Source organism: Diuraphis noxia, unplaced genomic scaffold (genome assembly GCF_037042655.1).
Source record: "Diuraphis noxia isolate RWA-SAM2 unplaced genomic scaffold, SU_Dnox_SAM2 contig0005, whole genome shotgun sequence".
In the NCBI taxonomy this organism is placed as follows: Eukaryota; Metazoa; Arthropoda; class Insecta; order Hemiptera; family Aphididae; genus Diuraphis; species Diuraphis noxia.
In genome coordinates, this window is record NW_028301715.1 from 24,938,871 (window position 1) to 24,964,631 (window position 25,761).

Below are 25,761 nucleotides of genomic sequence, written 5' to 3' on the forward strand. Positions count from 1 at the left end.
ATTAATTACACTTTTAGATATTTCATGACAATAGTATTTGGTTACCTACTAATTTAATGTAAACTATAATGGATTATAATAATACAAAAATATTATTTAGGTGCCTATATAAAATAATAATTAAGTAATAATACATATTGCCTAATTACCTTACTTTTATATTCAGCTAAGTACATTTTTTTCGTGTAAAATTGTATTGTTTTTTTTTTTTTTTTTTATCATTTAGTTTGGAAATAATATTTCAAATTTCTGTTTTTATTTCTTTCTTCGACTTTAAAGAGATAAGAAAAATAAATTGAAAAAGTCTGTTTAGTGGAAAGACTACATACAAGTTAAATTGTCTCCCCGTTATATATCAATGGACATTTATTTGGTCATCGGCCATTCTCGACACACGTGCATCATGGGGATTTTCTCAAAACATCTTGAACAATCTATCTTTGTCTGGATCCTGGACTTCAATTATCAATGATTTTCAGCGTATTAAAGTGAAATCCAATCGCTACCCCATTAATTCCTTTTTACGACACTCGATGCCATCACAAAATCTCTGGATGTATAATAGAATATCAAATCCTTAAAACCTATCATTTACGGGGTCAACGTGATTTTCTGACGAGAGAAAAAAGTTACTTTTTACTAAGTAAAACGTACTATACGGTATAGGTATAATGCAAATGTATTATAGATGAATATGACCCATAAAGTTCCTTGTAAATTAAAGTTATTAAACTTTGGTATATCCACGTCCTGTATACGAAAAATGAGGTAAAATAATTTTATATTTATCAATCATTAGTGATAGTTATAGGTAGGCATATTATACTCGTTCAATATTAATATCTAATAATTTGTATTTAATTATTAATAATTAATAATATGTAGTAAAATAAAGTATCTAATCTTCAGAGTAAATATATTATAAAGTAATTGATGAGCAATGAGGCACTCGATATATTATCTATTATCACAAATGGTTATTTTAATAGTCATTATTTAACCAATTTATTATTAATGATATACGAACTCGTTGAGTCCACTATTAAGAGGACGCTACACCCACATGTGTTGTTTCCATCTTAAAAGTGCGTAACATAATAAATTTTACGCTCAGCAGATCACGTTTAGCACCGTTAATTTAAAATTTAGAGTGAATTGACCTTTTATAAAAATTAAAGGTAACATTATTTTCAAGAGCTCCTCATTGGCTTTTTATTATATTTTAATTTTAAAGCGAGTTATGAGTATTTTAAAATTGTAAATTGTTTGTACATCATAAAATATTCTACTAACTAACGGGGCTAAACGTGATCTGCTGAGCTTAAAATTTGTTATGTTACGCACTTGTAAGACGAAGACAATTAGACAACACATGCGGGTGTAGCGTCCTCATAAAATGCGAACTTAAAAAGTGCTCCAAATTACCTTTCTTTCTTTACATACAATAATTCGACCATGCATACCCTTTTTCCTTTAAAAAAAAATTCAGCCCTTCATGGCACTAATGCGAGAGTGCCTCACCCGTTACTTACTGATTACTATTTACTTTAGTATATACATTTGACAATTTTGATATAGAAAATACTTGAAAATATTTTTAGCATAGTTGCAGTTAAATTATAAAACAAAATATTCACATAATATCTATGATAGTTTTTTTAAAATACGTCATAATTATTAACTTTCTTTAAAAAATAATTAATAAATTTGTTTTTTTTAACAATTATGAAATAATATTAGAATAATGATTGTCAAATCAAACTCTATATTAGATTTTTGATATGATTCTTGAAACAGATATTTACTTTTCTAAATTTTTCGTTCATAATATTCCTAGGGTAAATCTATACTACTAAGTATACCACCAAACACTCTTGAGTCTAGAGGGTGTAAAATTCATCAAATCGAAGTACGACATCGTAGACAAAGTTTAACTAGATTTATAATTCACATTCACGTTTCATGTAATGTATTATTTCTGCTGTAATTGTTAGTATTTTTACTAGTTTTGGGTTTATAGACTTCAATCACTCCATGAGTGAATGTTAATTTTGTTAGAATAATATTTAATTAGTTTAGTTACACGCATACAATATTATAAACGAAAGCTAGGTAACGTGAAATTTTTGCTCAAAATATTTGTAAGGTGTTTAAATATAGACTTTCGAGCTAAACTTGAAAGTGAACTCACGTCTGTAATAATGAACTTTAACATATTATACATTTTTTTCTTACTCTTCCAAGTTGTTTTGACTGCGGTATTTTAAAATAAAAATGCCGTTCATTATGTTATTAACTTTAATGAAGCATTGTATTTTTGGTTTTTACTCATATAAAAGAATACTGTTTTTGTTTAAAATATAAATATAAACGTAAAATGAAATATGTTTTTTAATACCTCATGTATTTATTATCATTTTGGCTTAATTGCCGATTTTTCAAGAAATTATATTCTCCTTTTGTTTAATCGGTTTTAATACTATTATTATTATTTTAATATTTAATATTTTGAAATTTTCTTAATCGTTTTTATAAATCTGTATTTAAATTATTATTTATTTTCGTTATTATAAGCTTCAAGTTCCAAAACTATTTTGTGTATAAGTTACTGATATGGTGTACGTTTTGTTTAATATTTTTACTTAAATTAAATTTCTAAAGAATTTTTGTTGTGTTCTTGATATTTGGTGTATTGTGGTATAGTGATGGGTATCATAAAATTGTTTTTTTTTTATGATTTGTTGTTGGTTGATTTAAAGTAATATAAAATATGTCGAGGTAAGTCAACTACCTACTCGTTTTCAACGCATATAAACATTAGCTTTTTATTATTACTTACTTGAATAATAATTATTTATATAGTTTCCATACAAAATTTTTAAAAAATTTCAATATATTTTACTTAAATTTACTAAACTTTATTTTTAAAATTAAATTTATTTCTCAATTTTTTTTTTTATATTGGGATAACAATGCTTCTATATGAAATAATTATTTATTACATATTTCATAAACAATATATTAATGATAATTAGTCTTTAAAACACGTTCAGTTAATAATATATATTATATATACATGTATTTAACAACTTAACACTAAGTGTTAACCTAACCTAACCATTAGACAAAAAGCTTGAAAATATAATAGGTTTCTCATAAGTTCTTTTTTTAGTTATTATGCTAAATATATGCTAATAATATATAGAAACATTATTTTTTATAAATGTTTGAAATTCAATCGCAACGAAATAGGATATTTAAAAAAAAATAAAATTTTTTTAGTTATTTTGTTGTAGCTTAATAAATATTGGTTGTAGAAATTTGAAACTGTTTGCCATTAACTACTTACATACATAATTATTTTCTATACTAAACACATAACACAATGAGTCAATAACATTTTCAAAATATTTATACTAATTGCATGCTTTTTTTACCATAAACCTATATACACCATTATACGACGGTTTGATAAGTTGTAAATGATGATTTTAGAAAAAAATTATCCCAAAAAACCACTATAGATATAAAAAAACAAACTACCTTTTGAAATAAATACTGATCCACCACTTTACTTTGCTCAGAAACGTTTTTTTTTTCACATGTACAGTGATTTATCATTCAATTCAAATTTAACACATCCATTACAGCAGGCCACTACTCTCAAACCTACTACTAAGCGAGTTAAATGTTTATTTTTATCGACCTTTTTTTATTACAAAAAACTCTAGGTTCATATATTATATATAATATTAGAAAAATTAATAATAATTTAATGAACAATACCTACCTACCTATATTTTTCGCCATTAATATATATGTTATAACCTTCAAAAAAATAAAAAAAAATAATAATAATAATGAAATATTTAAAAAATAATAATACCTAATAGATAGATATAGAATAAATAATATTGCTGATGTGAAATGTGATTATTCAACAATAAGAACATAATAGATAATTAGGATATTATCAACGCCCAAAAGAAATTTTGTATTTTGAAAATGCTGATAATGTCACCTAGCTGTATAATATATATGTTGTGGCTTTTTATGTACTTTTCCCAATTGATAAATTATATTTCCGATTGATTTTTCTTTTCAAAATGTTATTTCACATGGATTAATTTATAATAATTATATATATTAATATAATTTATAATATAAATTATAGAGATTAAGCTAAGATTTTCATATAAGATTTTTATTGTTAGATAAAGTATGAATATAAATTTAAAAATTAAAATTTAGGTGTTTTTATTCGTTTTAAATATTAAATTTTTCACATAATCCTAAAAAAAATACAATCGAATAACTTGAAATATTTAGTAGGTACAATTTGTAGTTAAATGTTAAAACGAAACATAAATTATATGGATAGTCTTAATATTTTATTCATCGACTGTATACCAACTTAACAGTTAACACTTAATAATATAGTAGTGAATACACGAACATTGATTTTATATTTTTATACAACTTCTATTCACTGTAAAATATCAGTTATTATGAAGTTTAAAAATTGATGAAAACTATTATTGAGAAAAAATAACATGTCGAACCTTTATAGTTTTCTAGTTCGTCTATACAAATTTAATGTTAGTAGACGAGTGTCATGTAAGATGAGATGGTCATCTGAATAAAAAATAAAATAAAACTATTTGAATCAGTAAACGTAATTTAACTTGATGTACAAATTTTAGTATTTTCAAACATTATCTAAAATGTATGATTTTTTAGATAAATTACAAATTACAATACCTATCAACCTACCATCTTAAATTCATTGAAGATTAATTTAATTTTCTGTATTGCAAATTTCAATACTGTATAGAGTAATGAACTTACCTATTCGTAAGTATAAAAAAGATTTGTTTGAAATACCTATTTAATATCATTACTATTATTTTTTTTTTGAAGGTTTTTATATTAGAATATATATTATTTTCTCATTTAAAATAAATTATCACTTAGTTTAGCTTATACACAAATAGAAACTTTTTTGCAAATTTACATATTTAAAAATCAAAAGTTGAATATAAATATTATCAAACTTTATCACAAAAGTATTAATGATTATGCGCTTATTGACCTAAATACCTGACTAAAATGTTTATAAAATACTACGATGTTCTTCTTCTTTTTTAATTTTTCATATCTTAGATTTTTTTAATTTCAGATATTTAAAAAGTTGCCTTTTTGTATAATATATAATTCATTATAGTAGGTATATTAATTTTTTATAAAACTATATCTTTTAAACATATTACGTGTATTGATTACTTTGTTATAATTGTAATGAATATTTTTGTATCTATTTTTATTTTTAATTAAAAATTAAATAGGTAAATTTGTTTTAAATGAAAAACATCATAAATATTGAACTATTTTTTTATTTATGCACATTTTATAAACTTAATCTGGTCGATCACACGTATTTTAATTTTTTTAAAAATATGTAGAATAATATCATTTATTTGTTTTGAATTGAACTATTCTTGGTACACATAAATGTCGAATCAGTGGTAAGCAGGTTAAATACTTGCTCAAAAAATGCTTAAGTATATTTTTCGCTTCATCAATTGAATACAAATTAATGTGATCTGGAGGAGACTAAAACAATTATTAATTCAAGGTCATTTTTACCATAAAAAAAAAAAGGTCTAAGATTAACGTGACATTTAAAAATATCAGATTATCTTACCAAAACTGAATGATGGATTATGAGCTCTTTAAAAAAATCATAAACCTCCTCATAAGATAGAATATCCAACGATTTATTATACTTATGTGTATAACAATAAACTCCCAATAAAGTGGACATTTTTTCGTCATTTAACTCATATTTTTTGCAGTATTTTGCTACATCAGCAAATAGTCTAGACATAATCTTTTTTTCATTTGTAGTTTCCCATTCAAAGATATCGTCTATTTAACATACAAAGCGTATTATATTATATTAAAATCTCATAACAGTATAGTTCTAACACAATGATATACCAAACGTATTTATTAATTCTTTGTCCGTTTTTGTAAAATTAATGGTATGGCACTGTGCTTTATTCACGTACTGCCAATTAATTTGTTTTCCCATAAATTTTTTAATGCAGGGTTTGAACGGGCGCTTAAAATTGCATAGATTGTGAAAACTATTAGTTTTTCGTAAAACTGTTGTTCCCAATATGTGCACTGTTTGTAGATTAGGTTCAGAAACAGCTCTGTATATTTTACGAGATGGATACTTCCAGTAATTAAATTCGTTTATATTGTTTTTGTTAGTTTGTTTGTGTTCTCTAGTATAGTTATCTTCTTTAACTATACTTAACCATCGACGTTCGATATTATATCTATCAGCATAGGTAAGTTATGTTTAAACTGTATTAATATTTGTTTTGAAATTTAGCTTAAACATGCATATTATATTTTGTCTTGCAGGCTTTTGTTTAATAATTGCTAATTATCCAAGTTTAATTAATATTCCTAAATTGAATACTGGTTAACTTATAAACGTAATAATTAATAACTTGAGACTAGACCATAGCTAGTATGATTAAAACAGATTATTCAACGAAACAGTATACAATATTATATACATATAAAGATACTTAAAATAAAAATATGTATTTTTACTAATCTAATAACTACCTACCTATATTATTATCTGGCTCACATATATTTACTATGCATATACTGTATAGTATATATACTCATTATCCGTGTATAATCTATAAATAACTTAATGCAGTTTACATAACTGAACAACATTGGGTTCTTAACAATATATAACTCAAAGAAGATAGTAAAAGTAAATTATTAAATGAGTATTAAAATGGTATGATGAAGTGTACCTGGAAAATTGTTGTATGTTGTCCAGGAACAATCGTTTGTTAAATCGATTAATGTTGTCTCGCAAAAAAATTGAAGCAGTATGTATCTTTTGAGAACTTTCATTGTTAACAGTTTTGTCTTTCGGCGTGAATTCATTGTCTGAATCACTCATTTTAAGTTACTACTTTTATGTCACTACTAGAGAATATTTTATTCACAACTGCATGTTGTTGAAATCACATTTGTTTCGTTGAGAGTTATTAAAAAATCAAATTATATTATTTTAGCCAGTACAGTGATAAGATTAAAAATATGACATTGAAAATAATTAACATTTAGATTTATGTGGGTCAGTTGCTTACTGTATGGTTTGTTAAGTAGGAAGCATTATAAATTATGTCAACTACGTTGTATTTTACAACGTAATCCACTTTGGCTGTTTTAATAGGTTCTATATGCGTTGTGACGGTCTAAACGAGAAATCTACCGAAGTATTTACTTTTGAGATTTCATGATATTTTATTAGTCAATCCTTATAATATCTATTGGGGTGGAAAATTATGGAAACTATTGGAAAAATGAATGCATTTAAGGCAAGTGGAGTTTTAACTTTTAATCGAAATCTGCTCAAACCCGAATGTAACGTATATTGACCACTAATTTTAAATAAATCAATTAAAATTTAACATTACAACTACCATGTGTGAAGATGAGGGAAGCATATCAGCATTTTTTAAAATTATTTATAAGATTTGAATAAAATACAATTTATTAAAACCGTTGGTTATTTTAACTCTGCAGTAAATGTAAATATACCCGGATCTGAGTAAAATGTTATAGTAATATCTAATTTTAAAAACGTAATTTTATTAATTTTGGAAAAAAACCCAATATTTTCAAACTTATGGACATTCAACGTAAAAACTAATCTAGTTAACTAGGTATTTAAGCTTTGTAATAAACTTCGAGGGGATAAGAATATAACCTTACTTACTCTCTCTTGTTTATTTATACACCAATGTACCAAAGAAAGTTCGATAGTTATTAAGCCTCCTCGCAACTTTACTTGCTGAGACAAACATACTATAAGACAAAGGAAGTTGAGATTTAAAGCTTAAAACAATAATTACTATATATTTTGAAAATTGACAGTGGTAATAAATACTAAGTTATTTATAAAATTATAGAGATTAAGCTAAGGTTTTCATATAAGATTTTTATTGTTAAATAAAGTATGAATATAAATTTTAAAATTAGAATTTAGGTGTTTTTATACGTTTTAAATATTAATTTTTTTCAATATTCATACAAAAAATACAATCGAATAACTTGAAATATTTAGTAGGTACAATTTGTAGTTAAATGTTAAAACCTTAAAACGAAACATAAATTAGATGGATAGTCTTAATATTTTATATTCATCAACTTACTGTATACCAACTTAACAGCTAACACTTAATAATATAGTAGTGAATACACGAACATTGATTTTATATTTTTATACAACTTCTATTCACTGTAATAAAATATCAGTTATTATGAAGTTTAAAAATTGATGAAAACTATTATTGAGAAAAAATAACATGTCGAACCTTTATAGTTTTCTAGTTCGTCTATAAAAATTTAATGTCAATAGACGAGTGTCATGTAAGATGAGATGGTCATCTGAATAAAAAAAAAATAAAACTATTTGAATCAGTAAACGTAATTTAACTTGATGTACAAATTTTAGTATTTTTAAAATATATAATGTGTATATTTATAGCTTTATAGCTGATGTTTAACAGTCATGATAAGTATAATCAATGATCGAGACTATTGTTTTTTACTAAAAGCTAAGATATACTATATTATGCGTATCGCGTAAAATGGTTGGCCCTTTAACTGACATTTCAATAGATATATTCATGAATTCATAACAAATAGAAACCATTTGGCTTTTGGGACATACAGTTTGAATCATATATTATGTTGTTTTTAAAAAGTAGTTTATTTTCTTTACAACATTTGTTTCGTAATGTGAAATAAATTTAAAAAAATACAAATATTTAATGTATAATATATATATATATATATATATGTGATAATATTATATATGTAGTTGGGATATTGTTATTATTTTAAGTTTCAGCTTGTTGAAATTTGTCCTTTTTGTAATTACATATCTTAATGAGGTCTTCTTATTTAAATGTTAATAATGGTTCAAATACAATTGTAATTGTAACGTTTATACACTTTTAAGTACTTGTATTTTGTATATCTAATTAATACTTGATTCTATATGAATATAAATGTCAGTTACTTTTGAAATGTTTAAATATTACGAATATACATATGAACTTAGAATTAAGAAGTTGAGTTCAAAGATATATATAATGTCAAATATCGAGTATCTAATCGTATTTGTCCAACATAAGGTAAAACTAATTAATTCTTCAAATTCATTGTAGCTAACCAAGTTTTCACGCACATTGTGTTTAAATACAGTTGCGTACATAGCATCATAATTATTGGATGACTTCAACATTTCTCTGTTATAACTTTGCATGCATATTGAAGTATTTCGTATGGCTAAGTTGACTGTACATATTATTATTCACATCAAAAAATATGTTAGGTTTAGGTCTGTTGGTATTTTAATATATGTACCTATAAGTAAATGTTAGATTGTAAATAAAAATATAGAGATTTTAATATTTATTGCAACACTATAGAAGGATCAAACATTGCAGTCTTTTTAATACAAGTCAAGTAAAAAACTATAACAGCTATTTGATCTTCAGTTTTAAAATGTAAAAAAAATTGTCTGAAGTCATTTTTTTAAAATTATTATCAGTATTATCTAATTTCGTAGTATTGTACGCATCGACCATACTTCAATGTAACAGAATCCCATTGGTTGAAAAAAAAACCGTTAAGCATCCAACATTTCAATTTTTTGGACTGAAAATCGTTGGCGGAGTCGGGTGATATTATGCCACGCGATGATTTGCGGATAAAGAACACTGTCATGTTTCGCGGAGTTTGGTGGTGCAGGTGCAGCGAGAGGGGGGCCCGGGGGAGAAAAAAGGTCAGACTGTAACCTGCGACGACTGCAAGGTGAAGTGGATGAATATAATAATATTATTATTGTATACGTATAATGACGGTATATAGGCTGCAGTAGACGATTAATCAATCTCATTGAGAACTGACAACTTTTGGCCTGGGCGAGAGACCACGGTGGACTCGCAGGGTGGCGAGTGACTGTGTGGCCCGCGCTTGATACGGGTGGCACATAAGAGCTGTGGCGGGTGGGGTGGGCGGAGAGTCGTTGGCTGACAACACTTTTAAAACCACATGAAATATGTTTTTGATTAAAACGTGTATATACACACGCTGTATATATATATATAGTATGGTGCTGTCGTGGTGGGCCACAGAGGCCACAGAGCTTTTATCCGTTCGTTCATCACATAATATAATAACAATATAATATAACGCTATTATATTCGCCTCACCCTGCGACTTTTGCTGTAATATATATATATATATATATATATATGGCTCTCGGATAATAATTATTATTAGAGGGAAATTTTTGTTCGATTCGGTGACATCAAGAACAACGTAGAGCCGCGTGTTTATTAGCGCCATAAAGTGTTGTTCTGACACAACGTGCGACAATAGAGCTTTTTTTTTTCTTTCAAAGGCTGACAGGCGCATACACTGAAATAATATATGTACTCAGCTATGTTCGCAGTCACAGGCCCACACTGCACCCGCCCTAGCTGCGGACCGACCATTCCAACACAAATGGATGTCGGCTGGTTAGTACTGCAGTGGCGTGATATTATATTTCCTACGTCCCGTTCCGGTTTTATAGTGTGACTTTAGTGGAACACTACTCGGCCATTGTGTGTTGCGTGAGTCAAACGATGTCGACAGTGATGTAATTGAATGGTTGTGAAAATAAACGGTGAAAATGATTGCAAATTGTAATGGTAACGAATAATATTGAAATATCTATATCTATATTTATTTCAAATTTTCAAATAGAGAACGTAATAATATGAAGTTTTACTGCTGTTGCAGACAACGAGTAGCTAGATGGCATTCGATCTGTACAATATTATTCGTATCTAACTAGTCTAGTAAATTCTTGTCGATAAAGCGAAAACGTTTATTTAAGTACATTTAATAGGTACTCTGATAAGAAGCTTCTAAATTGTTGTTAATATTATCATCTTAGGTGTACGGCGTACCTATACGAAATATATAATATAATAATCGGTAGGTACCTAATCACTTATTAATAACATTCAATCTCGCAGTACATTCAATTTTTATTCGACGCTCAATATAATGAAATGGACATATCATTATGATATTCGAAACAAACCGTCAATGATAATTCATTTAACTATCATATTATGTAATGTAAGATTTAATTTCTTTAAAAAGTAGTGCATTATGAATGCATAATAGGTAACCTACCTATAAAAGCGAGCCAATAATAAAGCCAGAGTCACGATTTAGAATATTATTATCTAGTTTGAATTGAGTACAATGATGGCATAATAATTATTTAATAATTATTGAGCATTATTTTTAAGCCATTATACTGTTACATTAGATTAGGTGATAAATCAATATTATAATTTCTTTATACTATATAGGTACCTACCGCCTACGTATTATAATATTTTAATGAATATTAAAAACTTGCTTTTGTACTGTACAAGTATCTATATAGGTATGGCCATAATTATTGGATTTTGCATTTTTGTGGGTTTTCGATAATATTCAAAATATTTCGAAATAGATTGATAACATTTCTATAACTTTGAAAAATAGTGTATTTATACCTAATAAACAATACAATATGGTACAATTAATTTTACAAATACAATATTATGTATAAATGTATCTACCTCTTTTGGATATAGATCGTGTTGGAAGTAGTGGTGGCGCCATGACTTAAATAATACAATATAGTTTACACGACCAATTTTTTGGTTTAAATAATACGAAACATTAAAAAATAGAAATTAATAAAATATGTTTGAGATACAGTTTTATCGATTCCTGAAATAAAATAATAATAATAATGTATACCTAAGTAATTATTATAACCTTGAGTGTTTCATATGATAAAATAATATATATGCACAATAAGTTAGTTTATAATTTCATCAAGTAAATATATTTTTCAAATCAAGATCAGAATTTCTGGTTTTTTTGTTGTACTTTTACTCTTTTTACAGTCTGTAGTTGGACACTGCGTATAAAAATATACACATCTCTATTTATATATTTCGAAATTTCCGTATTTATTATAAGTTGCGGTGGTGGTCGACGGACGGGATATGTGGATAGGTATGCGTATTCATTTTTTACGTTTACGCTGACTGCTGCTGACCGATAAATCAACTTAACGGGCCATCAGACTTTTGTCAAAACGCCCGCCAGTAGTTTTGATAAGAATTCGCAGAGGAGAAAATAAGTTTGCTGTGTTTATTAAACGTACACGCGCCCGCGGTGTATTTTTCGCGAAATGGCGTCGGATTATACGCCTCACTAGGCCCGAGACCAATTTGTAAAACGTCTGACGCCGGTAAAAGATATTATTCGTCTCGTGTTTAGAGGGGGGGGGGGGTGTAGCTTTTATCTTGTCCGAAGTAGCTACAATTTTTACCTTTTTTCCATACACAGTTTATTTGTATGTAATACACCAAAATATAGAGTTTTTCTTTTCCGATTTTACTCTCCGATGACGTATACTGCTGTGCACATAATTTACTAGAGATATCATGTTGTATAGGTGTAGAGAAAATACAAAGTCTGATACAACTAAGTTCTATTTATCACGCAAGCTACTAAACTATGTAGCTATTTATTTCAATCGTGGTATGTTATACATACATGTCGTGTGTCATTGATATGATAATAATACGAGTCCAAGTGTGAAAAATATTAATAAATAGATAATTATTAGAAAAACGAATTAATCCTCAGGACAATAACTATTAGCTCAACTGAAAAAATCAAATTTCGATGTAGACCTTCACGAGTATAATTAAATATAAGCATGTAATGATGTAGATATTTTAAATAAAAACTGATTATATTTCTAAAAATTAATTTACTCATCGTACCTTAGATAAAAAAAGCTGACTATAAAGTAGGAATGCACTAAGATAAGTAATAAACTAATAACATTCATGCAATTCCAAGTATTATATTATAATCTTTGTTATAAGTCCGATTATATTTGAATAATCAAATGATTTTAATGTCAACTGTACAAAATTGTGAATTCGAATTTCATAAAAACTTTTTGAATATTTATCACTATGCGTAAATTAGCATATTATTTATATACTCCCAACAAGAAAATTTTGTTACATTCTATAATAGTTGTTTCTATTAGAAATTAAATGGTAGAAATACAATTCTTCAGTTTATGCTTACGCTGGCATTTTTCCTAAAGTTTTCAGTGAAGGTTGACTGTTTTATTTTTCGTTAGCTTGAAGAAAATATTATATACATCTTCGCTATTCATCAACGCTTACAGATTTGATTATCGAATCATAAGGTTCATTTTTTGATTAATAAGCCCTAACTGAAACCAGGTCATAGTTTCACATCAACTGATTTAAAATACCTAAAATATTATAGCATTTTGGGATAAGTGAAAAGACGAATATCTACTTAATATATTAGGTTTTGAATTCAACTAGATAGGTAGTATAATAATTGCATAATTACAATAGCCAGTAATCTGGATAAAAAGTTTCAAAATTGTTTATTTCCCTATACAGACTTATTTTATAATTTAATTTATAGAAAATTAGAAGCTATAAAATATGACTACCTATATTTCAAACAGAGATGATGTTATTTATCAAGTTATATTTTATTAAAAATATTTGAAACCATTAATATATTCGATAAATATTATGAACATACTTTACTAGATGTTAATAGATTAGATTAAAAAAATAAATATTTTTTGATATCTATTATATCTTGTGAATATACCAATTAGTATTTGAAAGTGTGTTTGATATGTATCTTATATGGAAATTAGAAACTACTTTTTGGTGCGGTTAAGATGATGTTTTAAGTTTAATTGTAATATTCTTTATTTATTGATTGAAAAATGGACACAGCTGGTACTTATATAGTTGTTACATTTACATTAGTGAAAAATAGTAAAAAAAACTGTAAAAACAAGTAAATGAGGTTGTTTATTTATTTGTAAAGAAATTGATTATTTGTAAGTCCTCAACAAACATATTGTTGAAAATCATAAAATTGTATATTATTTTGTTTAACACAGTGTGTAAATTTAATTTACAATTATAATTATTTATATTTATTATTAACATGTTTTTATGAAATAACTAGGTAGTAGTAATTAATTTTGTTACTTTTGTATTATAAATTGCAATTAAAATTGAGCTATTATAGGTACATATTATTATGAAATCTACTAATTTTTATTATTAATTATTTATATTTCACTAGGAAGTATATAAACTTTTAAATGTAATAAAAAAGTGCGTGTAAACTTCTTTCAAAATAATATTTAACTTTTGTGGCTTGGTGAGGCGTGGTCGTACGCTCAATCTGCGGAAACGCACTACTGAGCGTACGTACCGGCCGCAGTTGCTAGATCCCGGATGGGTGACCACCCGGGATTTTTGCAACATATCCTTGCCACACATACACAAACACGTTTTACAACCCTACCAACTCAAAAACCTACAAACAAATATACAAAAATAACTCCTACCGTACCACCCCCACGCCCACACAAAAAAAAATATTTAACTTACTAGTTTTCTATTAAAGTAAAATAAAAAAACGTCATTTTCAATTAAAATTAATTAATTACTTTTTATTATTATACAAAAATAAAACAAAGGGAAATTTTAAATGATTAGACTTGTTGTGTGAACAACTATGGCAGTATGATAGGTACTATGATTATGGCCATCTCTGCCTTTATGCTATAATTTTAAAGGAATAAAAAAAAATGAGATCATAACTTTATTCTTATAACTGGTATACTACCAATAAAACAACGATTGACATACACGGCCAAACAATACTTTTCCTTTCCTGACGGCGGCTATAAACAAAATTAATTTACTGAGTGCATACTCATAGACATTAATTTAATATAACACTAATCAAGTTAATAAGGGGTCCTTGCAACAATCAGCCAAGCCTATGAATTGAAAATTCGTTATCCCGTATTTCCGTTTATCACCACAGAAAAAATACAGATTTTTTTATGTAACTTGATTACGGCACGCGCGCTAGACGTGATAATATTTTTTATTAATATATTATGAATTATAATAACCCACATCCGGCGAGTAAAATGTTTTTGATTTAATTATTATTTATACAAAAAACATAATAGATATACCATAAAGCATAATATATTAAGTATATTCAGATAAAATGTAAAATATAACTTAATTCACATTAACATTATTTTTTCGATATTCTGCATCCAAATGAAATGCTCTAAAAGTCTAAAATTGAAAAAAAACATATAAAAATACAAATTAAAATGCCATTATAATCTTTCATTATTAAATTAAAGTAGATGTAATATATTATATATCTAATAGAAATTGAAATAATTATCCATGAAATATAATGGATTATTTAATATTTTTAACATATCATTACGTCCATCACATCAGACTGAAAATGAGTTAATATTTTTAAATTGAAAATGAATAAAACCACCATTTAAATAAAATAAATTACTATCACGGTCAATCTGACTGAAACTTGATTAAAACGTCAATATTATTTTTTTTCGAACACATAATAATATTATCATCGATACTCGGTATTTTATTTTAAAAGATTGCTCCAATAAATACAAACGACAAAAGATTAAAATATAACATTTATAATTGCCTTTAATCATTTCAATATGATATGTTTTACAACAATATACTAAAAATAAATATTATACTTTTACGTATTGTATTGCATTTGGAATGTATAATGTATATAGTATATGTATTATGTATATAGGTATTAATAATTAGAGTGAAAAAACACATTTGTATTCGATTAATTCATACCAATATATACTCATATTTGTATAATTTATTATCTTGGTATAATGTATTAGTACCTACTGTATAGAGATATATCATAGAGAAACAGTGATATCGCTAAATAATTAAAAGCAATTTTAAATTGTAAAGTTATTGTATACTAATTTGTATGAATTTGTTTTTCTCTTTACTAAGGAGTAATTGTTTGCTCTTTGGTAATTAATTATTAGGTGTACTTTAACATAGTTATTGGTTTAAATAATAATCTTGTAATTCTTAAATACAAATTTATTAAGGATGTAAAAATAAGCACACATCATCATCTGATAAATGAATTATTTAATTATACAATACCCAGTGAATAACCTATATTATATAATAAGTATATTTTAATATAAATAGGTGGATCAATATCGAAACGCATATATAATATAAGTGTTATTAATCAATGTGTTGCATTATTTTGTGTTTCAGGTAATACATTTTGAGTATTTTTTGTCAAGTTCCTATATTATGCGTATTTTAATCTACCTATGTAATATACGTTTTAGCCCTTAGGTAAGTATTTGGAAATCTAACTATTAAAGATTATTTGAATATACATGTTATACTATCACTATAAATATATTTCTAAGATTAGAAAAACTGCTGAAAAATATTTATAGATACCATTAAATCTACATAGTAATTATTAAGCACAAATACATATTTTAGATAGGTACTATTATTAAATATATAATATTATTAGGTATACTTAAATCATATCGATGTACTCGTACACTTATTAAACTTCAAGTGAATTAATTATTATCAAATGGAAATTTGAAATACGAGTCTGTGAACAATATTTTTATTTTTACCAAATTGTAAACACAATTACATCGATTTATTGTATTCTGTAAAGGTATCGATGTTAGTATTAAGACGTAATAGTTAATTTGGCATAATGAATAATATGCAGAGTAGCAGGTAGATATATGATCACGGATCAGTTATAAAATTATGTTTTTTTATTAAATGAGCGTACCTTTATTACCTAAAACTTTAACATGTTTATAATAAAAGACACAGAAATACAGAATGTTAGAATTTTGATTGTATAATACGCTCTATTTTAGTTTTTTATTTGTTAATAATTAATGATCATTGGTTGATATTGTAAAATGTAATATAAGTTATATATACTATAATATAGTGTTTCGTTACTATTTACTGTTTAGTTTATATTGTAGTATAAAAAAAAATATCTTATTATCAAATCGTCTTGATTGAATACTAAACCTAGAGAGCAGTCAAGCAGATATAATTCATGTCAATAAATTCATTATATCAGTATATAAAACTATTAAAATGGTAGTGTATATGCATTTTGAATACCTACTGGCATTGAGAATAGCCAGAATAGGTAATACAAGTAATATCTATACTCAATGCTACTAGTCATTTAATTTGTATAAAAACGTAATTTTATATTCCTAGATTTTATTTGGCATCATTCGTGACAAACCAGGATAATAATTACATTAGTGTCACATAATAAAAGTTTGCACATATAGCTTAAAATAATATAATAACAACATAATGAATCTCTTCATTTTTTGTTTTGTATTGTTTATTCGATTAAAGTATTAAAAAAACCACTTGAAATATAAATCAAGATTTTTTTGGGGATCGGTTAGCGATTAAACTCATATATATTCCCAGAATACCTGTCATATTAATACAATAATTCTTCCAGAAAAAAAAAATTAAAATACTTGCTTTGCAAAGTTCACCTATTTTCCATTTATTGATTCTTGAAATGATTCACCGAGACACTGTGGACTCTGTAGCGGACAATGCGCAAAAAGGTTAACCAGAGAATGAAAAAAAACAATATCGAGACAAAAAATCTTGACGGTATTTTATTTTTTTCCTCGCATTGTACTCCGGAGTCATTTAAATGTAAATTATTTCTATTGAAATGAATACAAACGGGTTTTTTGAAGAATGAAAGTTTAGAAAAAAAAAACAATCTCATTTTAATTAGGTATTATTATCAGTTATTTTAAAATCCTTTTTACACGTTATAATATTTATAGTATCTGTTCTTTGGTGTCTATATACGATGAACCCTGGAGCTAATTACATAAAACTGTTCCAAGATTTTCGCACTAAATATTGGTGATACACCAGATACAACATTATATTTATAATAGGTATATTGTGAATATGAAAATATGTATTATATTTTAGAAGGTTCCATATCCCCATTGTGTGCTTTTATTTGTTTCAAAAGGCTAAGTCAAAAGACCTATTTGTATTTATTTTTCTTTCTAATACATGAGGACTTGCATATTAAAAACAACACAACTCGATTCATTTACAATATTGTAACTTAACATCTATCACTACAAATCTGAATCTTTATTCGGTACAATACCATCGTCGTGCTATAGTCATTTGTTTGACAAGTTATAAGTATTTAATAAAACTAAGCAACTAAATTCATTGTGAGTATAATCATTAATATTAATATTATAGAGATGGAAATCGATAATTTTGTCGTATATTTTTCACTATGAGGATATATTGATGAAAAGAAAAAATAAAGTTAAAAAAGTAAATAAAATATTATTATTCAGTGCTTTTTAAATATATCTTAAAAATTAGCCTTTGACTTGTTTTATAACGATTTATAATTCTGATTATTTGCTCAATATTTTATAATCTATCAATAGATTAGTTATTATCATATTAGGTAGGATAAGTACTAACTGTCTTTTTGTTAACTTTTCTCAAGCTCTTTTGATGGATGACAGTAGAGTTGTGCGTTTTTACTTTTGATGTTATTTTGTATAAGACTTTTAGATTTAATAAAATTGTAAAACATTAAACAAAACATCAAAACTTACTCTTACAGATATTCCCAATCCCTCATAAATATATGTTGTACCCATACGATTGTATTATAATCATTTGTTGTTTACTCGACCGTTGACTGTATATATATTTTATTTATAGTTAGGTATATAAGTGCATGTCTACTGTCTATATAAGCTACCTTTAGCAGGAATAAACTCCGAAGCTTTTTTTCAAATAATCATATTTCAATATTATAAATAAGTGGACATATTATTGACACATTCAACTTTCAATTTTCCGTCGACGTCGATGTGTTTAAAAGGCAATGAAAATTGTTTCTTTTGAGTTGTATAAATGTTCATATAAAATAATATTGAATACAAGGTATTAGAAAAAAAACGAAATAATAAAACATATAAACACATATATTTTGATCGAATACCATCTGGAATCAAATATCAATCGTATTTTAACGCGTATATTTCACATTTTACCTGAATAACTATTATATTAATGCATCCAAAAAGATTTTTCTCTTGTCCTGTTTAGAACGTTTATTAAAATTTTATTGCATCACTTAAAAACTACAATATTATTTTGATATTTTATACCCATACTCATAGTGTCAAATATAAGTTATTTGCTAGCTACTAGGAGCATTCTGTAGAGTAGTATATTGCAATGATGTGGGTTAGTAAAATTTGAAATTTATTTAATTTGAAAATGAAAGTCGATTGATTTATAGAAGAGAGTGACTTATAAGCGGATTGGTATTAACCTTAATCTTAATTTATATGACCATGGCCCTTGCGTTTAATTGTAAACAGAAAATCAATATTAGTTGTAAGAGAATTTAATTTTGTGAAATAGAATCGTCTCAAAATATAGGTATTTGAATTTTTATAACTAATAATATTTACCATGAAGACAAGTATATATTTGTTGTATACCTGTAGACATATCAAACAAGATGAAATAACAAAATAATAAACTATCGATGCGCTCTACTAGACTTTTTTTTTTTTTATTATTATTCAAAAACAATCTGTACAACAAGCACATTTAGTAATTTTGATATAGAATATATACATAGTTTATTTAAAAAAAAAAAAACAACAACTTTTAAGGAAGTCACCCATTGGTAACACCTAAGAACTTATAATCGGATTTAGATCACTTAAGGAGATCTCGATTCCAATTTCGTTTGAGCCTGCGAGGGGGGTTACCTGGGATATGCAGTCATCTACTAGACTTACGACCATAAATAATAAATTAATAAACGCTTATACGAGTAAGTTAATACTTATAGATTATCATCTTATCAATAAGTTTGATGACTTTGTATGTCAGAGACACTTTATAATAAAAAAAAGGTTGGTTATCAATTTTAATCCATATAAATATTATTTAAAAAATAGGTTTTGTTGATTTTAAATTATTTTATTTTTACGATTGTTGTATACAGAATGTTAAAGGTATATCTGTAGAATTGCATAGCATGCAATGTGTAAATTATATTTGTATATTACTTGGTGATTACAAGGGTTTTGTTGATTAAGTTTTAACCAAGTCAGACTTTTCAAATTTAATATTATAATACGATATAATTAAAAACGGCTCGTGTAATATTTTTAATCATAATATAACCGACACGACATACAATTATACAAAACAAAAATCGACCAAAGTAAGTTCTACGCAACACAATTATATTTTTTGCAACAGCAAGTGTCGATAATATGTAGGTATCGTAGAAACCTGTACATCTTTCCATAATATACATTTTTCCCATAAATAATGACACGCAACTGTGTTCATTTATGCATTATTTAAGGCATCCACTGCTTATAGGTATTATAAACCAGCGATTGTATTATTATTCAACATCCAATGGCCTATGTTGCTGCGGGTTCCTCTTACAAAAAAAAAAAATTATTATTCATATTTAATATTATATTATACATCCCAATGGGGCAGACTACGAAATAATATTATATAAATCGATGTTTTTAATCATAATAAATTGTAGTCGATTAGAAATGTTGAGTTTAATAATATTAAAATGGTAAGAATACACTTAATAACGTATACATAACAGATTTAGGTTAGGAAAATAGGAAAATGTTCTCACAAACGCTGTCGCACCGTGAACCACAGTCGTGTGCAAAATTGTGTGTCTGTTGCAGAGCAGCCAATTTATTTCCTCCATTATGGCATACCTAAGTAAAGCTATAGTAAAAGGTGTACAAGATAAAAATGAACTAGCCAACTAAGAAAAGTAAAATTTTGTTTATAGTAATATACTGGTGCAATTAGGGGGCGGGAGCTTATCTCTTAAGTTTTCAATCATATTTAAGTTTAAAATATTAATTAACAGGGTTTGTGTTGCTAATAAAATTATATAGTTTAGAAAAATTTCCCTAGTTATGCCTATGTATAGTATTAACATATTTAGGTAAATAGAATAGTATATATACAATTCGGATTTAGTCATCTAATATGGATCATATTGTACCAGGTTATGCCTGCAGTATGCCCTGTATAGGTATAATGGGTACGTCGGACACGAACGTATACGCACCGTTAGTCTAAAATCCGGACTTAACTTAGAATTCTTGCGTTGATAGATAATTTTATAATTTTTCATCTGATCAACCGTCAACATCGAAGATTCATATTTATTATAAATATTTCATTATATATATCATTTTAATTCAATATTATTCGATAATATCAAAGTACGCATTGGTAATTTAATAATCTTATATATAGTCTTTTAAATAAATATTCACCAGCGACCACCGCACTAAACCCAAAATAAATTATCAGGTGCAGCGAAAGCGCAAAACCTTAATGCCGAGGACTCTTAGAGTTCAACCACGGGCGGTCGTGCGGTCTCTTATGATATATCTGTGTACAACCGTGTTCTCGGCGAACTACACATTGATGGTATATACCGCGGTTACGGTCATCTTTTATAATATAATAGCATTATACACGACGTTGGGCTCGGCGCGTGCGGATCGTCGTGCACCTATATATACGCGCGTCATCGCGATAATGCACCGTCAGTGCAAAATTTAATTAAAATTGCCACGCGAATATTCAAAAACCTGTGCGCGCGGGACTATATCGTAATAATAACAATAATAATAATATGTATAATATGTGTAATGATTAATAATACGCAAAAACAAAAGACACGTGCGCGTCTCCTCGGAAAAGTTTCCGTCCACCTATTATACTACACGTACGCCATACTATAGTATAATTCGGATGCATTATACGACGCGCGTCCTCGTCCTTTCCTCTAAGCAAATTTATAGTCTGTTTATCGGGCGTAACAGCTCTAAACCGCCTCGTGCCAGTCTTACGTGCGTGCGTGTGTGTGTGTGTGTGTGTGTGTGTACACGCGCAAGTGATACACAGAAAGGGCGACCGTGACTGGGCGATGAGGCAAATTGAATTTCGAGTATAGCGCTCGGGATTTTGTCAATATACCGTCGCCCCGCGCAGTCGTCCCCATATAATATAATATTATAGTAGTAATACAATTATAAAATATATACAGGCGTAAATATAATATGTGTGCACGTTGCAGTACACTTGAATCAAAAGCAGGCGAGCGCAATATTATACGGCCAGGCGACCCGACAGGTATTATATATATATATATATATGTGTGTGTGTGCGTGTATCACTAAATAATAATACTATTATACTCAAACTGTGATTGTAGCCCGCCCGTCTTCTTGCCTGACCCGTCCTGCCTATACCACCGACGTCACGGTAGCGTGTCAAACTGTGGTTTTTATTTTTCCTGACATCCTGGACTTGTCGCAAACACATACTTTCATCAGACGCGGAGACGCGTATAATATAATATATTATACATACAGGAAAGAGGACAATACATAATAAAGTTTGCTCAACCCCCAGTTATCCTTAAACCCTTAAATTTATCCTTTAATAATTAATTTATTCAAATTCTAAAGTATAGATACTTAAGACCGTCATTTTGGAAACTCAGATTTGTGCGCTATGCACTAATATAAACTAATACATACCATTTGTGTACTTACTATGAAGTATGAATGTATACTATTGTAATGTTAAAGTAGAAACTATTTTTTTCAAAAATATGAGAATCACAGGACATTTTTGAATAGTATGTTGATTTATCTAAATAAAAATTTGAACCAGCAGTTTTGGGTTATTCAAATTTATATACTAAGGAAAAAGGAGTACCGAGTAGGGTTCCTTAATCCTTAATAATAGTTGTATGTAAGTATAAAATATATTTTGCAATATTTGGGCTGATACTTAGGCACTTATTATACACTACTCAATTTTCACAATAATTTACTATAAAATAATGATTAAATAATAATAATAATAATTTATGCAAAAAGGAAAAATTACGATAAATAATATCGTCTTTTGTTTGATCAGATTAATCTTTTATCCAGAGTTATACCTAGGTATTTGGTTGACTGGTGAAGTAGAATTGGTTTGTTATTGAACTTTAGTGGGGGGGGGGGGCATTCCCTTTTATTTAGTGAAAAATTCACCTTTGCAGATTTTTTGTTACTGATTTTAATTTTCCAGTTTTTAGATCAAGATTCTGCATAAAAATTTGAAAATAATAATCGGCTTAATAATTTACGTTAAAAAATGCTAGTAAACTGATTCTAATTTTAAAAAGAACAAGTATTGACACATGAAAACAGGGCATTTCTTAAAATTTAAATGGCAAACCAAACCTAAGACTTCGAAAATAGTATTGTCTTTAAGTAGGTATGGAGTTAAAAATTAAAAATCAGAATTTAAAAAATTCTTTACTTTACTAAAGAAAAATGGAAGTGAGCATGCATAATAATTCACTCGATTATTCTTAAAAATGCATACTTAAATTTACCGTCCACTCTTACGTTTTTTGTGGTCTTTTTGTTAAACGAATTCTGCATATTTTATTAATATCTTCTTATATTATTATATTTATTATATATAAATTAATTTCTGTCTATCTATCTGTATTTTACATGGGCGTCCCCAGGGGGAAAAGACCGGCCATTTGCCCCCCCCCCCCCTAGAAAAATGTCTGGGGACGCAATTTGTTGGTACAGAGACATATTGGACCTATGGGCAAAAGATAGGCTAAGTTAAAAAGTGATAGGCCCAACCCCGGGAGATGCCCAAACAGACATTTTGAGATTTACGATGGAAATTTTTGTTTATTTATGAATGGATGATATTATTGAGGATTGATATTAGTACGAAAGAAATTATTATCCCTACATATTTTATTATTTGTTTCCATGTCACGTGCGTCGATGGCATTACAAGTTTTTATTGATATCTTGTGTTTGTTTCTTTTTTGTTATAACTCCATTTCTATGCATTTAAGGCTCTCAAAAAAATAGATTTTTGAAAATTGTGAATTTTATTATGATAAATAAAAGTTGCTAAGATTTGGTTCCCATGGAAAATTATAAATTGTTTAAAATATATATTGGTCTCTAATTTATCTCATTGTATATGATTTAATATAAATTTACTTAATTATAAACTAAATTGAATATCTTCGTAAAATAAATACTTAGTATATTTTAATTGTTATCTATCTATATGTATAAAAATATACTGCTAGCATAATCACAGATAACGAATTTAACACAGTTTGCGACATATAAGAAGTAGGATTTTTAACGGGCTACGAAGTTCACAGGTTCAGCTGGTTCGTTATAATTTATACCTATCATCAAATGGTCGATTACCTGCGGTATTTGCAATTTACGATATAAAAATATTTATAGTTAATTTAATTTAATTAATTAATGAAGTATAATACTATACGATAAAAAAAGTATATTAGGAATACAAAAATACCTATCGATTTTATATTTCTATACAAAATATAGTGTTTGTAATTTGATAATAAGAATATTAAAATAATATTTTCAAATTGACTTAGTCTTTTGAGTGTCCAATGTACATCTTCACATCTTCACATCTTCACATTTTCAATTTCAGAGGTCAGGTAAATTAAACCTGTTCATAAGCCAATTATAAAAAGGAAAATATTTCGATCCGCGGTGCTATTATACTCGGTTGCATCTGAATTGGTTCCCACACCTGAAAATTGACATCCGAATTAGTTCCCGACATTCCACGAAACACACATCTGAATTGGTTTCCGTCGTTCCCGATATTCTAGATAAGTGGAACACATCCAAATTGGATGCTATATAGCTGCATGTAACACTGTACGTAATATGAACTTATATAACTATTATACTTTAAACGATACGCGTACATATAGGCAGATAGTTAGATGGACAGCTATATAGGTTTATAGAGATACCGTTGTCGCAGTGCGATAAACAATTACAAAAAAGGCGAAATACGATCTAATTATAGTATTATAACATATTTCCCAACATTATAAGTACAAATGTACCAAAAATTGATTTAGATAAGTCCTAAGTCTGTATAAAATGAGAAGGAAAATTGAAAATGCTTTTTCCCGGGAACCAATTCGGATACACCGTTATACTCGATCCCTGCTATTTATGGATGCGTAACCACAACGTCATAATATTTTCGTTGCGAAAAACGCCTGTTAGGAATGTCTCGTAAAATGTCAATTCCTTTTTTCCATAGTTTTCCGACAGTTACATTGGTATGAAACACGGACAATAGACAGTTAATAACGCTCACGTCAATGACAATAAATTATTATCAGGTTATGGTTTATTAATATTCATATTGATTACGATCGGCAATGGTATCAGATAATTATATAATATTACATTCTTTATTTTTCTTTATCTATTTTATTTTTATCTCTAATATTCATATTAGCTATGCATTTGAGCTACATAAAATGTGAAGTTTAAAACCACCAAAATTACATTTGAGGTTTGTGCAATTTGCGTATCAATAGCAAACAACCATAACACTAGTCAAGCTCAATGTAAATTATGTAAATTAAAACAAATATCTTAACTTCGCA

At 27.2% G+C, this 25,761-nt stretch overlaps 2 protein-coding genes across 3 annotated transcripts in view; one reads left to right on the forward strand and one right to left on the reverse strand.

Moving 5' to 3' along the window:
* LOC107169190 (follistatin-related protein 5-like) overlaps positions 1-25,761 on the forward strand; it is a 122,526-nt gene that overhangs the window by 17,134 nt on the left and 79,631 nt on the right. The window lies entirely within an intron of this gene.
* Positions 5,378-7,053, reverse strand: LOC149055121 (uncharacterized). The gene is made up of 3 exons (XM_089229284.1): positions 6,849-7,053; positions 5,705-5,928; positions 5,378-5,613 (listed from the first exon to the last, which is right to left on the reverse strand). Exons 1-3 carry the CDS (start codon positions 6,982-6,984, stop codon positions 5,470-5,472), a joined length of 504 nt encoding a protein of 167 aa, XP_089085410.1. The 5' UTR covers positions 6,985-7,053; the 3' UTR covers positions 5,378-5,469.

Bases quoted from the DNA above. Each gene is read 5' to 3' on its own strand.
- LOC149055121 (XM_089229284.1), bottom strand. From the start codon at position 6,984: ATGAATTCACGCCGAAAGACAAAACTGTTAACAATGAAAGTTCTCAAA. The intron at 5,929-6,848 runs GTACACTTCATC...TATGTTAAATAG, and splicing joins AACATACAACAATTTTCCAG to ACGATATCTTTGAATGGGAA. The intron at 5,614-5,704 runs GTAAGATAATCT...TAATTGTTTTAG, and splicing joins TAATCCATCATTCAGTTTTG to TCTCCTCCAGATCACATTAA.